Raw genomic sequence first — 16,769 nt, forward strand, 5'->3', positions numbered from 1 at the left:
GCACCAGAGTCTGAACTGTATTTCACACACCTCAGCCACCAAAAGCAGATGGCAGCTCTGGGGCTTGCAAGAGGTTTTTCCTCCAAGGATGGCAGCTCTGGGGCTTGCAGGAGGGTTTTTCCCCCAAGGATGGCAGCTCTGGGGCTTGCAGGAGGTTTTTCCCCCAAGGATGGCAGCTCTGGGGCTTGCAGGAGGGTTTTTTCCCCCAAGGATGGCAGCTCTGGGGCTTGCAGGAGGGTTTCCCTCCAAGGATGGCAGCTCTGGGGCTTGCAAGAGGGTTTCCCTCCAAGGATGGCAGCTCTGGGGCTTGCAAGAGGGTTTCCCTCCAAGGATGGCAGCTCTGGGGCTTGCAGGAGGGTTTTTTCCCCCAAGGATGGCAGCTCTGGGGCTTGTGGGAGGGTTTCCCCCCAAGGATGGCAGCTCTGGGGCTGGCAGGACATTTTCGCCTCAAGGATGGCAGCTCTGGGGCTGGCAGGAAGGTTTTGCCTGGGTGCTGCTCTATGAAATGGGGCTGTTGCAGCTCCACCAGGACCAGCCCAGGGGTCCTCACATGGCACCAGATCACACTGTACAGCTTCATTTTCTTGTTTTAGCGCATGACTTAAATGTTTCCATGTTTAGATTACAGGCCTTTCAGAGAAGAGTTTAAATCCAGAGCAGTGACTATGTTGAGTTTAACCAAAACTGAACGAAAGAGCCTGTGGAAAGTTCTTCACAAAGAAGTTTTGTAAATAGTGGTTTGATACTATGGTGATGGGTCCTTAGAACTGTCGACTCCATTTTTCTTTCTATTCAATCCCTTAGTTTTCATCCAAACATGCAGATCTTAGTCCTGTCCTATATGGCAGTGTTGATTGTGGATTTTTATGCACTAAACAAGTGCCAAGGAAATCATACTTGGAGAATAGCAATGTTGGATCTACTGTGCAGTCAAGCCTCTCACTGAAAGTGTGGGAGGGGGCCAAATGCATCTGCCTGCCTTGGTATCTCCAGGGGCCTCTGGATGTATCCATTTTCCCTGGGTCTTGGTAAACCACAAAGGATGGTCCAAATCTGAGAAGGGCGAGAGTGCAACGGGTCTTGCCCAAACAAGAAACTCCATTCACAGGCTGAAGGGCTCGAGTATGTTGCCACGTGGAAGCAATACCATGGACGTGCTTGAGGTCATGTCCTCTGCTGTTGGCATCACCTGCCTGCTGGAGTCCACCTTGGTGCTGGCCCTGCAGCCCCCCAGCCCACCATCCCATGGGGGCGAGCCGTGGGATGGCCCCACTGCTGCCTGCTGGAAGAGGAGCTGTGCCACGCTGGCAGCCTGAGCTTGGCCTGTGGATTACAGGGTGTCTGATCCCAAAAGCTCCTGGGCTTCAGGCCACGATCACCACAAGTCTCTTCTGGTAGGTGCAGCCTCTAGCATTTGAAGCATCCGACTGTATCTATTCCCACTTATCCAGAAAGACACTGCAGCAAATTTAGTGGGCTTCTGCATTTGCTATCTAGCAAATTCTCGTCTCCCAGGTGGAAAGATCTGCTGCCTCTATTATGCTGAAGGAGGAGAGAAAATAAATGCTTCTGGGTAACCCACAGTCTGGGTGACTTCAACAGAAGCAGGAACAAGCACTTAGAGTGTGATAGAAGGATTACTGTCACCACATATCGTTATCTGGGGGTGGACAAACCCAAAGCACTGGAAGCTTTGTAAACATCTCAGACTACTTAGGGAATCTGCAACACAAGCCGAAATATTTGAAAATGTATTTTTCCTAAACCATGCATTTCCCAAATGAGTATGGACAAATTTGGGTCTGGAACAAGTCCAGTGAGCATGATGAACTACCACTAGGGAAGAGCAGAGGCAATTTTGTGTAACCCCCTCCCTCCCAGAATGATGCAATATTTCTTAAATTCAATGGGAGGGGAAAAAAAAAAAAAAAAAGTGCCTATGCAGTATAATAAGGACAAAAGTTTGTTCTGATTCCCTCAGCCTCCAGGCCTGCTGGGCACAAGTCTGTGTTCCTTATATACTGCAGTCTCCCAGCCCAGCAGATTGAGTGATTGTTTTCTGTTTACTTCTTTTCCCAATCTCTTCCGTAAGCCAAAGATAAAGCCAGTACAGCTCCAGCTGTACTTTTGAACCCATGTTTAAATGGGGTAGAAATAAATCTTAATGAGATTGTCCAGCCCTATTACCTTAAGTAGTATACCTCAAATGAACCCTGCTAGAGGCTGTAATTCCCTTCTGAGATTTCAGTGACTTGAGTTAGTGGCTCATATTTCACTATTGTGGTTTGGGTCATTACCAGATACTTGGTAAAATTCCACCTTTATTGCATAAGAATTGGAGAAACCTGCCTTCATTTAAGATGTGAAAACAGTAGAAGATGCTTTCCTCCAATAAGCACAAAGAAATTCCTCCTAATCTTCACACCAAGCAGAAAAATACTTTTGCATTTCTACTTTACAAGTATTCAGATGCAAAAACTTCAGTCCCATAAATTCTTCTTATGATGACATGCAGATTCGTGAAGCGTTCCATATTTTTGACAGGCTGAGAGGGTTGGAGTTGTTCAGCCTGGAGAAGACAAGGCTCTGGGGAGACCTTATAGCAGCCTTCCAGTATGAAAAAGGGGCCTACAGGAGAGATGGGGAAGGACACTTTATCAGGGAGTGTAGCGATAGGACGAGGGCTAACGGTTTTAAACTGAGAGAGGAAAGATTTAGATCAGATACTAGGAAGAAATTCTTTACTGTGAGGGTGGTGAGACACTGGAACAGATTGCCCAGAGAAGTTGTGGATGCCCTGTCCCTGGAATTGTTCAAGGTGTTCAAGGCCAGGTTGGATGGGGCTTTGAGCAACCTGCTCTAGTGTGAGGTGTCCCTGCCCATGGCAGGGGGGGTTGGAACTCGATGATCTTTAAGGTCCCTTCCAGCTCCTAACCATTCTATGATTCTATGATTATTGATATTTTGATGATTTCTATTCCATCTCTAGATAAAGCCAAGGTGTCTTCCCAGGACTCGCTGCTGAGCAGAGCAAGGAAGGCAGCAGCAGATGGGCAGGACTGGAAGAACCGAGGAAAGGCCAAAGAGGTCTCCGACTGGGTGTCTCTGGGGAGCACCACACTGCGGCAGAGACACCGCTTACTTAGGATCTCTTGAGAACGACATATGCAGTTGAAGAGAGAAAATTTTTAAGAAGTATTTGCCTAAGGTACCATACAAGAAAGGAAAGGGTGGTCCTAAGTCTTTGGACACCTGCAGCAGTGTCCTTCAGGGCACAGGCCCTTCATGCAAAGGAGCTCTACTGTGCAGCAAGAAGAAAACAGTCTTCTCAGCCCCAGCCCACTTGACTGTGCAGTAAATGGGATTTTTTGATCACATTGTGCCCGCAGCAGTCAATGAGTAACCCACAAAATGAAGGTGCAGGGGAGAAATCTCTCCTCCTTGTCTAAATTTAGCGTAAGGCCTTGGAAATACAGAAAAGGCAGCCAAGCATTAGCAGCAGCCAGAGCATTTAGACAAGGAAGATAACTCAGTTCTGCTAAGCGGCTTTGGGGAAATAATGGAAGCATAAATAAGAATCTAATAAACTTTTACTGAACTAAAGTTAACCTCTAGCTCCAGGCAGAAACCTAGGGCCATCCCTGACCATAAAGCGAGCTCAGTGAGGAATTAGCCTTCCTGCTGATTACTTGCACCTTTTGTAGATGTCTGATACCTGATCAACACACAGAAATCCGAGCACATAAGGATCTCCATGGGCTCATCAGATGCTTTCAACTGTTGAAAGGAGAGTTCTGGAGAACTGTTGAGAGGAGAGACTCGTTGCTAGTAATTAATGAGTGATTTAGCACAGAGGAACAAGACCAAGACTGGACAACCCGGACCAGAGTGTGCCTGCCCAGCTGCATTTGCTCCTCAGCATTCTCCAGGCAGACGACTTGTAAACAGGCTGGCCTGTGGCAAGGCAGCGCGTCGAGTAGTGGAAAGTAAATTTGATCTCTCTGGGCTGGCTCCTCACTCCAAACAACTCCCTTTGAGTTTGTTCCGAGAAGACAGGCGCTCCCGGTGGCAAAGACACAGCTGTTTGGGGCCGTGCTGGGATGGACTCATGCTACAGCCTTGTCTTGCCCTTTGCCTCAACTCATTAAATTGTCCAGTTGCCTCCAGTTCTCCTCTCTCCCTGAAGGCAGCTTAATTAACGAGGCAGATTGTCAATTGAGCAATCACCTCGGAATAAGGAAGTCTTTAAGGATTTGGCACTGTTATCTAGGATAACCCAGCTGCTGGACTTCATTAGGAAAAGGAAGCAAATGCTAAACGCGCACTCAACTTTGAGGCGCATTTCTACGGGACAAAGTAAAAACAGTTTAGAAGAACAGAGTATTTTCTAAGCCTGTATCTCTCCCTTGGACAAAAGGGAGATGTTTGGCTCCTGGCTACTCCTGGCTACCATGGTGTCTCACAGCCATGGAGTAGTGAGTTTTCTCACACACCTTGGGGTGCTCCTCTGCCTCCTCTCCCCTGCAGGGACACCCAACCTCAGGAGTGAGGGACGTGGCATGGGAGGACACGTGCTTCTCTGGGAACTGCCTCTGTCCTGCTGAGGTCCTGATGGCAGCATGAAGCAGGGAGATGCTCACATTCAGGGTCTGATTGTCATTCTGGATTCCCAGAGGCCAAAACCATACTGAAGCCTCACAGGTGTGGTTTATGTTTGCATTGATCTGAGCAGTGAGGTTCCTACAGCAGGGAGGAGGGAGTCATCATGCTTTGACAAAAATGTGTCATCTGGCCACTTTTCAGTGGAAGGCTCCTTCCAGTGTAGTGGGAGAAGAGTAAAGAGCTGTTTTCTTACTCCCCCCCGCTTTATAGGACATCAGAGTAGGCAGGGAGTAGTAAAGGACTGCAAAAAGATTCTCCAGCTACTTTGTGTGTGGGGAGGCTCCCTAAACATCTGAAGAAACCAAATGATTTTAGGAGAGGAGTTTGCTGAGAAAACAAACACTCCTCCTGTGAAAAGCTGCGAGCAGATTGAATGATTTCCCTGGAGTTTTCCAATTTTTTCATTAAATGACTCAAAATGAAAACATGCAAAAATGTGGTCGGTGTTTAAAAAGACAGTTTTTGTTAGAGAAATATTATTCTCCAGCCTACACATGTGAGCACTGTGTGCCTCAGCCTGCTATATCTGTTCCAGACACTGCACATTCTCTCGCACTTTCCCATATGATGCTTCTCCCTATGCCTTAGATGTTTAAATACCTGACCAAAACATCTTTGAAAAAAAAGTGTTCACTCTCCAGTGACATAAGACTCCCCATATGTTGCTGACTGGGTGAAAACAGACAGCACATAGATATTTTGACAACCCCCAAAAACTTATGACCCAAGAAACCTGGCTTTAGAACAAAATAAATTAAAACAAATCTTATGAGGGTCATGATAAACATCAAAGAATTGGCAGGACTAAGATGAATCAAACGGTTTAGGTGAAATTTCCCAGAGAAATTGCTTCCATTTCATCAATGCACTGTCTGTTTTCAAACAGTCATGCCTGAATATAGCATTTGGAATTTATGATAGATGCAGGAAATAATAGTTTCCTTCTCAAAGGAAGCCACATGCTGTCCATATGCCTGCCACACAAACGGATTGCAATGTCATGCCTAAATCAGATGGGTGTGAGAAGGCCAGCTGATGGTTTGTAGTGACAGGATGAACCTGGGAGCCTCTAACCTGGGGTAGAAAAGCTGTAGAAAATGACAGATTTAGTGTTGCAGGGACAAGCTGCCTGTACCAGAGGTGCTCATGTGTGAGGCTGTTGACACTACAGAGTGTCTCCAAACAACTGGTAAAGTATCGAATTGTTATTATACCATGTATACTTATTGCTGGAAGTCTAGTTATGAGGTGTCAGTGTTTTGTATTTTATGACATATGTGTTTCCAATAGGCTGTTTATCAGAACATCACAGCTTCACCTGCTGGAGATATTGAATGAATGCGATTCCGGGAAGATCAAGGACGATTTCAGACTAAGTCAGCTTGAAAAGTATTACTGGGAGCTGGGTTACATCTGTGCCTCAGCTGCAAAGCAGCTTTCAAAGGAAAAAGAGTTGGTCCACAGAGCAACTGTGGAAACCAAGCTTATCACAAATGATCTCTGATGGCACGTTCCTCATCTCCTCATCCCAGACTGGAGACCGCAGATCTGATTTACAGACATGCCCGGCGCTCACAGCTGCCAATGAAACTTGAACATATGAAACACGGTGCGGTGCTGGGTGCTCTGAAAGAAGAGCTCCTCAGCATCTCCAATTAGACGCCCATATCAGTGGGAACTGGTTTTGGCTTAATCTTGATGTGCCTCAGTCCCTCATATATAAACTCTGAATAATACCACACACATGGTTGTGACTTATTGCTCAGTCATATCCAGGAATGTTTCAGTAGGGGAAACACGAAACGTTCACTGACTTTTAATTAGGTACAAATATAAATACGTTTCTCTGAGCAATCATGCTGGGATAAAGTATGACTAATGCAGGGTGCTTCCCACGCACCACGAGAGTGCTTGCTGGTGAGGTCTCACCCAGCAAACCTCCCCTGCCACACAGCACGGAGCTCAGGCTGGCTGTCTTAAGACAAAGAACCGGGCTGGCCCAGCCACAGCCTGTACCTACGGATCAGATGGGTAAAGGTATTTCTGAGATTCTAGGAGATCCAAGTTCATTGGAGTGAATGGAAAGGCTCCTCTTGACTCCAAGGGGTCTGGATCAGGCTCCTAAAGGTTTTGCTTCCCCCAGAGAGTGGGAGATGCACAAATTATAAGTTTAACCTGAAGTTAGGTCCTTCTTAATCCCTTAATCAAGCACAACCTGAGACCCTCAGCTTGCTGTCACCTTTGTATATTTTTGAGTATCTGTGGAAAAAACTAAGATGTTCAGGTGTTGCATGCAGGTCTTTTTTGTGTGCTTTCACCTCTTCATTGCATCAGGGAGGTCTCTTTAGGCAAGTTATCTAGCTACAGGAGTTTTCACCCAACCCTGGCTTCAAGCTGGAGACCCCTTGACTGGGTAGCTGGCTTCCTGCTGGGCTTTGACACGCTTTTAGGACACATGGAGCTGCTGGAGTGCAGGGTCATTCTCTCGTTAGAGCATCTGGAGAGAAGCAGGAACAACCATGCCCATCTGAGTGAACTAGGAGAGCTGCTACTCACACAAATATGCCCCATCCAACAGCCCTGGGGCTCCTCTCCCACCGCTGGTTGCAGCAGCAAGGATTTTACCATTTTCAAAGTAGTTTTATTAGTTACTGGGAAGTGTTCTGGGTGTGCTGTGTGATTGAGGGACACTGGCAAAGCCATAGTGTACCCTGCAGCTCCACAAAGAGCACATCACAAAGGATATGAGTGCATGCGTGCTGTTTAGGCAGCCAGTAAATATATTTATCTGCAAAATAGGTGAAAACCACACGAAATGACAAGTCTGGCAAGTAGTGACTATGGATTTATGAGGGGATTTTGGAAATAAACTTTTCAACAACTCTCCAAACTCATGTTTCCTGCCCTCACACTAGCTGGTGTGGGTGAGATCCTTTGCTCTCCCAAGGAGCACTGAAGTGATAGGAGCATGAGCTGTGCAAACGGTGCTGAGAACAGTGATGGGGTGCTGGGGGGGGTCCTGCCCAGGTGATGGGAAGGACGTGTTTGAGATGAATGAGCCCTTGGTACCTCCCTGAAATACTCCCTGTTATCTGTGATGGAGACAGTATTGTGTGTTCCTAAATCTTCTTGGAATTTTTTGTGACTCCTCGAGGGCCACAGCCAATTTACTGAGCGCAGTTTGGAGTCATCTGAGAGAGGGCTTGCAGAGACAGGCTTTTCTTCCAAAAGCAATTTCTGTGATTGACAGACCGAGTGCAGAATCAAAGTTCTGCTCTGACCAGTCCCCACGTGTCCTGCTGACTCAACAGTGACTTCAGTTGCTCCATGAAACTCAGGACTCCTTCAGGGAACTGATCCTGGGCACTATCAACAGGTCCATGCCCAGCCCTTGGCATTTGTTAGGACCCCATTCCAACACCCTGAGTTCCTCTCCCATATGGAAGAAAGCATTTGGGGGATCTTGCCAGTCTTTTAGGTGAGTTTTTAGGTTTGAGATCTAAGGGAATCCTGTATGCTATGAATTTAGCTGTGGAAACCATTAGTGTGTGGTGAGGGAGCTGATCACAGACAGCAAGGAAAGAAATGACAGGGACAGAGAAGCAACCGAATACGTAGATGAGAGACTGGGCGCCCACCAGGTTGGTGGGAGGGCAAACTGGGCGTTTAGTTTGGTGTCTGAATGGCAAAATAAAGGAAGGGTGCCCCACCCTCCAAATTACTGCCTGTAAAATGGGTCTGTAGCAAGAGAGGGCTCCAGACAGCAAGAAACAAATGTTAAATGCAATTATGGCTTCTAAATGCCGATGGCTTAACACAGACTATGTTGGAAATGCTGCAGATGCTGTCAGGCACGAAGGAGAGGAGGAGAAAAAACACATCAGTTGTTTTTTGCATGCCTTAAGTTACTGTAAACATCATGGAATAAGACTGTTCAGAAATGTGCTGTACAGCCTGTGCAAGTGCTCACAGACCCTGGGATAAACTACAGCTTCCAAATATTTCTATAGATAAGCAAAATCCTCCTGCTGAGGATGGGGGGGGCAAGAGGATGAGCACTTGGGAACTATGTAGCATCTTCTGTATTTCCTTAACTAGGCCCTTAACCAGCATCCCAGCTGCAAACTTTCATGACAACTTCAACCTCCTATAACGACCGGCTGAAAGAGCTCCCATTCTTCAGCGCTCCTCCTCGAAAAAAGAAAAGATAATAAATCCTGTCTCATGTTCCCAGGTATGATTTCAGTATGTTTCTGCAAACTTAGATTTCTGAAAATGGGTGTTAATGCCTCTGTTAGCTGAAATATTCCCGACTTGGAGCTACAGCAATCCATAGCACACACACTCACATTTTGCTTTAGAAAGGCAGGGGGCAGGCGCAGGTCCTGCCTGCCAGACAAGTATTTAGCCTTGTCCACAGAAGAACACCTCACCTGCTACGCTTCAAATGCAGAGGCTGAAGATGCAACCCAACCCCGTGCCTTTGCTCAGGACACTCCTGGAACATAGTCAGCTCCCGCCTAACTGCTGCCGAGCCCCAGGGACAGAACACCCATGTCCTGCTGCTCCCGCGCTGCCTGCAGTAAATGTCTGAAATGAAGGGTGTGGACTCTCACAGGACACACACCACTCAATGCCACCCACCCCGGCCCACCCAAATCGCCCGTTGTCCCTGGCTATGCTGCTGCAGCCAGCACGGGAGCCGGTGCAGGAGCGGCTAGCCGGGCTGCCATGAATCCTAAGCAGAGGGTTGGAGGAGGAAAAGGGAGTTGACAGCAGAGTTTGCCCTTTTCCTGTTTCCAGAAGTTGTAAACTTTGAACCTAGTTTTAAGAAATAACTTTATGAGTAGCAGATGGGGCTTGTACTACACTAGAACAGGTTGCCCAAAGAAGCTGTGGATGCCCCATCCCTGGACGTGTTCGAGCCAGGTTGGATGGGGCTTTGAGCAACCTGGTCTAGTGGGTGATGTCCCTGCCCACGGCAGGGGCATTGGAACTAGATGACCTTTAAGGTCCCTTCCAACCCAAACCATTCTATGATTCTATCATTCTGTGTACATATTCGCTATGTTTGGCTGAGCTGGGCTAAACCCTTGTTAAGAACAAGCCTGGCTGCAACAGAGAGCAGCTTCTTTCCTCTTTGCTTCTGATGACAAAGAACCAGCTTTCTGTGGCATTTTATACAAGTGCAAACAGGGAGCTTCTCCAAGCCCTCCGGCTCTCTCCCTTTCCCAGCACTGAAACTGCATGGATTTGGGAGGCCTCAGCTGTCTCCCAAATGGAAAAGCACTTTTTTTCCCTAACAAAAGATCTGAGAAGGTGGCTGAGAACAGACTTTGGTTGGGCCACTGCAGCCTTATGGCTTTGAAAGTGTTTGAACCTGGTGGTCTCTCCTCAACAGGGAGCCCTTTAATCAAGGCTCAGCCTTCACCAGCCTGCAAAGCAGGTGATTTTAACTCCTTACAGACTGTTGGCTGAATATTTTGGATCATGGGGCTGTCTTGAAAAGCCTCATGGGCAAAGAGGGCTTTCCAGGTGCGCCTCTAGCAGGCTCCCACCCCTGTGTCTCAGCAGGGTTTGCTTCTCACCATAAATCCACTTCTGGGGTTGTTGTTGCAAAACATGGATTCCTGGGGCACTGGAGTCATTCCTTTTTCCTTGCATGCTTGCCTGATCCCAGAACTCTTTAAAACCTTAAAAATTAATGATTGCTTCATTATCATTAGTGTTTGCTGCTGATGTCTGAGGCACTGCTCAGACAGGTCGGAGACCCACAGCACTTCCAGGGGAAGCGACAGAGAGGATTGGCAGGAGAGTTCCCAGCTGCCAAGAAAATTCTGAGATTTCAGTCTCATTTGCATCAAACTGGGCCAAGGAACCCAGATATTATATTTGGTTTTATTTTACCCAAGCATTCCAAGAATTTTTGTCTTACTTCCCACTCATTTTCAATTTTCAAGATATAGTCTTTTGAAATGTATTGACATATTGAAATTGTCAACAAAATGTTGCATTTTGATTTGGTGACCTCTGTATTTTGTGATGGAAGAACACTCTACTAGAAAATGTGTGATTGGTTCTAATAGTTAACGTTCATCTTCCGACCTGACTTCCCAAATACCAAAGGAAATGATTTTGCCAAGGGGTACGTACTGCCCAGCCAAGTGTTTGAGTTGCCATCCCTGGAGGCATTTAAAAGATGTGTAGATGTGGTGCTTAGGGACATGGTTTAGTGGTAACTTGGCAGTGCTAGGTTTACAGTTGGTCTTGATTATCTTCAATGCCTTTTCCAACCTAAACGATTCTATGATTCTGTATAGATCTGGAGCAGCCAGAGAGCTTGGAGACAGAGGGCAGAAGCCAGTGGGGATTTTCTCCCCATCCCTCCCTGGGACAGGACTTTCCCCACTCCTGCGCAGGCAGAGGACGGGCTGCTGGCCGGGTGAGTGTGGCAGAGAGCTTGCGGGAAAAGAGGGGAGAGCAGGAGCGAGCCACACGGGCTGTGGGAAATCCCCTGGGATTTCAGCCAACCCGGATGACACAGCTTCATGGATAGGATGCTCTCCTATGGAAAGTCACATGCAGAGAGAAGACATCTTCCCCAGTGAGCCTGGATCAATCAGTGGCTGAAGCAAGAGGACAACCCACTAAATGAGGTAAATGCTGGCATTTGGAAATGCTTCTTTCTTGAGGATTTACACTGATCGTCAGACATTTTTACCTTCCTTCTTTAAGATGTTTGACTCAACCATGTCCATTGCAGCTGCAGAGCATCTTTAAATGACTTGGCCATGGCACGTAGCAAGTTACCCAAGAACAAGGCTAGACTCATAGACCTTCAGATGAAATCCCTAGACAGACTTAAGGCATTCCACAGTGCCACCTAACTCCAGCGACCTGAGCAAAGCTGCACAACTTCAATGATGGTGCTGCAGCAGTACTCATTCACAGTCACTTCATTTGGGCTTCACCCTGTCCTTTCCCAAAGCTGAAAGCTTTATATGGGTTTTTTTTTGTACTCTAAGAGTACAAAACAACTGCAAGATTTCTCATGCTTCAATGTGGAAAGTTAGGTCTGCATACGTGGGAGCCCCAGCACCCCAGCCTCACCTCCCCCTGGCTGGGGGACACTCCTGGGGAGCTCCAAGTCTGCAAACCAGTGCTGGTGGGTTTAGTGGGATCAGGAGCTATCGCTCATCCTGAAGACTGCTCTCTTGAGGTGCTTAAGATGCACCATCGCCTTTCTAACCTGCAGCAGGTAGCTGGGTTGATATGCTGAAAAAAACCTTGCTGCTTCCCTGCTTACCCCAGAGAGCTAACCGCAGCCTGTCCAGCGGTTCTGCAGGGTGATTTCACGGTGTTGCCTTTTCCTCAGGGTCTACCCCTGCAAACAGTAGTGTTCAGTGGGACCGCTCACGCTGCAATGTTAGCGTCTGAGTCAACACCTTTTACATAAGGTTTAGACTGCAAAGCAGAACTGGTGCTCCAGCCCTCGGGGGGACACAGAGTTATCTACAAGAATCTAGATGTTATTTACCAAATCCAATGAAAGGTTAATTTAAAGCATAGTCCTATTCTAAGTATGTGCAAGTGGGGCAATTTTATTTGACAGGAGTACTGCTCATGCATGTGCTCAGTCATTTCCAATGATTTTTTTGTTACAAAACTTTATTTGTGCCGTATTTTATTCCCCGCAGCTGTTTAGAGACAGCCCAGCGTGGGAGATGGAGGTCTCGCTCTCCAGCAGCCTCTCTAGCTGAGCTAAATGGACTACCTATGACAGTGCAGAATATCTGTTGAGTTTCAAGAAATCTAAATTCCTGTAGGATTCTGGGATATCCTGATTCCAAAAACACCAATTTTAGCAAATTGGCTCCAGTCTGTCTTAAAGACATGTTTGAAATGTGTAATTTTAGCTTTGAAAGGAAGTATTTAGCTAAAGAGTCAGGAACATATTTCAGATGAAAGGTCTTGTTTCCTCCTCTATTGAAATGAGGCCAATAAAAGTTTGGGAGGAATTTTAAGGAAATTCAGTTAGATTCGCATGCCACCTGCTGCAGAACAAGCTACATCAATTCTGTTTCTTCCCTTCTTAGCCCTGTTGTAGTAAATAGCAGAGAAAGTATGTACATATGAGGCTCCCAGCGTCTGAATAACTACTCCCTCCTCAGCAATATAATCTTCATTTATTATGGCTGAATACCTTACATTTATTGCAACAGTGCTGTTATCCACAAAAAGTTACTCATGCCATTCAAAGTCAGTCTGTGGCTGAAATAAGAAATAAGAAAATAAGGAAAGAGGCACTTTAAGAACCTTTGCGTGACTCCAGAGGTTTTTCTGAAGTCAAAAGGATTGTGTTAAGAACCAGAACCATCATGACTCATATATTCCTAGTCAAAATGCTGGGTGTGTGAAAAACTGTTCAGTCGTACAGAGACTGAACTATGTCTCCTTACAAGAGAAAAATAATACACACAAGAGGAAGCACTTAAACAATTGATGTGCTTTTCTTTTATCTGCATGTAGGAATGACAGGAAATCTCTGTAGCTGGCACTAACGGATAGCATCGGTATGTCAATAATTGCTAATGAGAAAGAAATAGAAGTGCATTTGTCCTGAAGCGGCTGATCTTTCTTTCTTTCTTATCTGCTCATGTTACAGTGGGAAATTAATAGTGTAAACTTTAGAATTCTGTTCACTAATACATCATTTTGATAGCGATGCTTTCAAGTGCCTTTTTTGGTAGGAATTCAGTCCAAAATGACTGTACGCTTGCTTACATTGAATCTGCAATCTGACATCTAGCATCCTTTTTTAATGTCTTCGGTGCTACATTCAGACAACAAAACAAAACTTTGTTTGCATCACATGTTTAATTTTCCATTCTACATCAGTGAAAGGGCGCAGGCATGCTGGAACTGAACATAAAACAGAGATTTTAAAACATCCAATGCTTTCATCCTGAAAAATTGCATAACCATTTCCAACGTAGAAGCAGGACACTCTTTACTGAGAAAAGCTTCTTGTTGAAAAATTATTGGTAAATCCACCCAACCACATCCAGCTATTTAATTCAAAGATTGTATTCAGCCGTTCCCTCCGAGTTGCTTGTCGGAGGGAACAATTACGCAGCTGTTCTTGCTACATTCTTGTGTAGGCTGAAAGCAGGCTAAAAATTCTGGCATTAATTTACTGTAACTACAAACCGCGCTTCTCCAGGTTGTTCGTGAGGTTGCTTGCAAAAAGGCCGGTGAAGCAATGCATACACTTGATGCTACTATTGTGCTTTGGCTAAACTTATTTATAGCTGTGTGCGTGTGTACGCATGGATGCACGCATACGTCTGTACGGTTTGGGTTATAAGCAGGGCTCTGGCTCCTAGCCACATCGCGGTGCTAATGATACCTGTCACTGCAACAACTTTTTGCAGCTATATTATCTGGCCGCATTCAAAACCAAGGATTTAAAAGTGCAAAGCCAGCCTTACTGTGCTCGTTGGATTCAGCAAAGTGGTATTTCTCTCCAGTGGACACTAATCATTATTTTAGAAAGTTTGATGCTGAGTTTTTGCAACCCTTTTTATGGCTTTTTTCCTACTAAAGTTTTAAAGTCTGGACCAGCTAGTAAAAGAGCAATAACCGCAAAGGGAATTATTCAATTTCAAAATACCTTGACATGAAAAGCAAGCTGCCAGCAACTGCTTCCCTAAAATTGCTTAATAGCTGCGCAGGAGTCCCACCATTTCTATCTCCAGTGCTGTTTCTGTGCGTATTTATATATGCGTATATGCAGGCACACATCTATACATACATGAACCAGAAAACACCGCGAGGTCCGTGGGGCAGTGTCCCCTTGGCTGGAGAGGTGGCTTATGGCCAGCGTGGGGCAGGGAGAACACTGCTGCCAGGGAGCTGGGCTGGAGACAGGGCCAGCTTTGGCAGGGGGACGTGTGATTATTGGGGGAACAGAGAGAAAGGAACCTTTCCTCTGCGTGTGCTGGCACGTTTCCGATCCACGTCCACATCTACACATCGCTTTATCTTTACTTTTCATTCCTGCCCGTAACAAACTGCTTCCTTCCCTCAAATCATGCATCTACAAACGCTTTTCTGGAGGAAATCTCCTCGGTCCTTTCCACAGCAAAGGTAATTGAGATATCAGTAACTTCTGCACACAACGTGCCACGCACACTCAATATCAGTTTCATCATTAATACCAGATGCCGGCTAAATACTGCCACTGTCACCCTGAAATATCCCACCCTCAACTCAGAGCGCTTAACAAGCAAACTGAGGTCAGGCTCCTAAAATCAAAGGCCTGAAAAAGGGGAAGCTTTGCTGGTTAACAGAGCAGCCCTTCGAGAAGGTAAGCAGGAAATATTCCCCTTCATCTCTCCCCTCTTTAGGCAACGATAGCGATGGCACAGGGGACTGCGCATGGTGCAGTTCGCTCTGCACCGTATACATAATTTATGCTTTTCCGCTCTGGTTTTGAGTGTGCGTTTTCGGACTTGGGATTGTTTTTGTAAAATGGAAGCAGGGAGAGGAGAGGAAAAAAAAAAAAAGCACTGCAGCAGCTTTCTCCTTCTCCAGCCCCACTTTTTAGCTCAGATCCTCATTTCTGATACACAGCCTTCGTAGGCCGATGAAACAGGAGTGCTACACACTATATGTATGTACACATGTATATATACATACGTGAAAAGATAAATGCTTGCCATGGCAAAAGGAAAAAAGAAAAAAAAAAAAGGATATTTTCAATGGTCCATCTCTTTATTAGTAAAATGCCTTGGCAGAGAACTGCTCTAGCATTTTGACAAGAATTTCCTTTTCTGCAGACAGTCTAGTGAGTGTTTACAATTCCTATAGAAGTTAAAAAAAAACAGCTGAGAAACATGCTTCTTGCTGACGTGCTCTCCTGCTCGGTGAAGTTTGACATGTACAGCCATAAGTGCTAGTAACGGACCCCTTTCCAGATATAGGCAAAACATGTAAGGCACTTATTTTGAAAATAAAGTACGTTTCTATTTCCTTTCAGCAAATAAACCCTTTGCATTACATTTATCTGCCCTTGCTGCGTCCGTTACCATCCGGGAGGGTTTATCAAGGCACGAACAGGACACACACACAGCGCGCTTGGTCCTGCAGGACCCATCCCCAGAAACTCTCCTTCGTGAGCTCAAGACGACGCACATCAATACCACCATCTCTCCGGACACAGATGCTCCAGACCATCTGCTTGAATTACCGAACCCTTCCTCCTATCCAGCCCCTGTGCCTTTAGAGAAAATCCAGGCGTCACCACCCGCCCCAGCCCTCCACCACGGACTCGTAAGGAGCCACACCGGGACCTGCGGTGGTTGCAGGGAGTTTCTCCTCTCCCTGCGGCGGCTCCCTTCGAAAGCAAGCGGCTTCGCGTGTGACTTTGCAATCTGAGAATGTGAACTAGTCGGCAGGACACTGGGGTAAATATAAATCTGGCGCTTACCCACAGGCAGTCCCTCGCAGTCTGACATCGTGAGAGAAGTCCTCCTCACCGGGGGCTTAAGGAAAACCACAGCAGGAAGGCAAGCACGGGTCCTTCTGCTTGCAAAGGCTGGGGGGGAAGGGGGGGGGAATATCTAACAATTTACAGCCACCCTTCTCTTACACTGTACATCTACCCACCCAGAGAGCTGTAGCAAAAGTCCCGTCCCTGCCTTCTCATTATGGGATGTAAAGATAAGAATGTGCTTTTGTGCCAAAAGAGTGTGCTATTGGTGGATAAATTTGTTGTCATCCCTCCCCTTCGCAGAGTTTCCTCTTTAATGTCACAGAGGCACATTACCCCGTCGGAAAGGCCATCGAATATTTATGAAACGGCTTTTAAGAGCTAAGCCGCAAATCTGCGCTGGAGACCCGGGCTGATTGCTGTGCGGTGGGGTTGGCGGTGGGAGCCCCACTGCCGGGGTGCTGCTGCTTCCCTGGGGGGGCTGTGGGGGGACGGTGCTGGGCTGGGGGACACGCTCTGACATCTTGCTCTCTATCTTCTCCATCTGCAGGTTAAATAGGCGTCTGAGCAGAAATACTCGCTGCTGAAGAGGGGGCAGGAGCTGGGCTGTATC

General features: G+C 46.5%; 1 protein-coding gene across 2 annotated transcripts in view; it reads right to left on the reverse strand.

The window, feature by feature from the left end:
• Positions 1-16,362, reverse strand: part of EML1 (EMAP like 1) — a 127,924-nt gene extending 111,562 nt beyond the window's left edge. The window contains exon 1 of one of the 2 annotated variants that reach the window (XM_074149688.1): positions 16,154-16,362. In XM_074149688.1, coding sequence (XP_074005789.1) covers positions 16,154-16,181 — 28 coding nt within the window. In that variant the 5' untranslated portion in view covers positions 16,182-16,362. The remainder of the gene's footprint in view (positions 1-16,153) is intronic. The other variant, XM_074149689.1, reaches the window with a different exon arrangement.
• Between the last annotated feature and the right edge of the window lie 407 nt (positions 16,363-16,769).

The sequence above is a fragment of the Numenius arquata genome, chromosome 6 (assembly GCF_964106895.1).
Source record: "Numenius arquata chromosome 6, bNumArq3.hap1.1, whole genome shotgun sequence".
Classification (NCBI taxonomy): Eukaryota; Metazoa; Chordata; class Aves; order Charadriiformes; family Scolopacidae; genus Numenius; species Numenius arquata.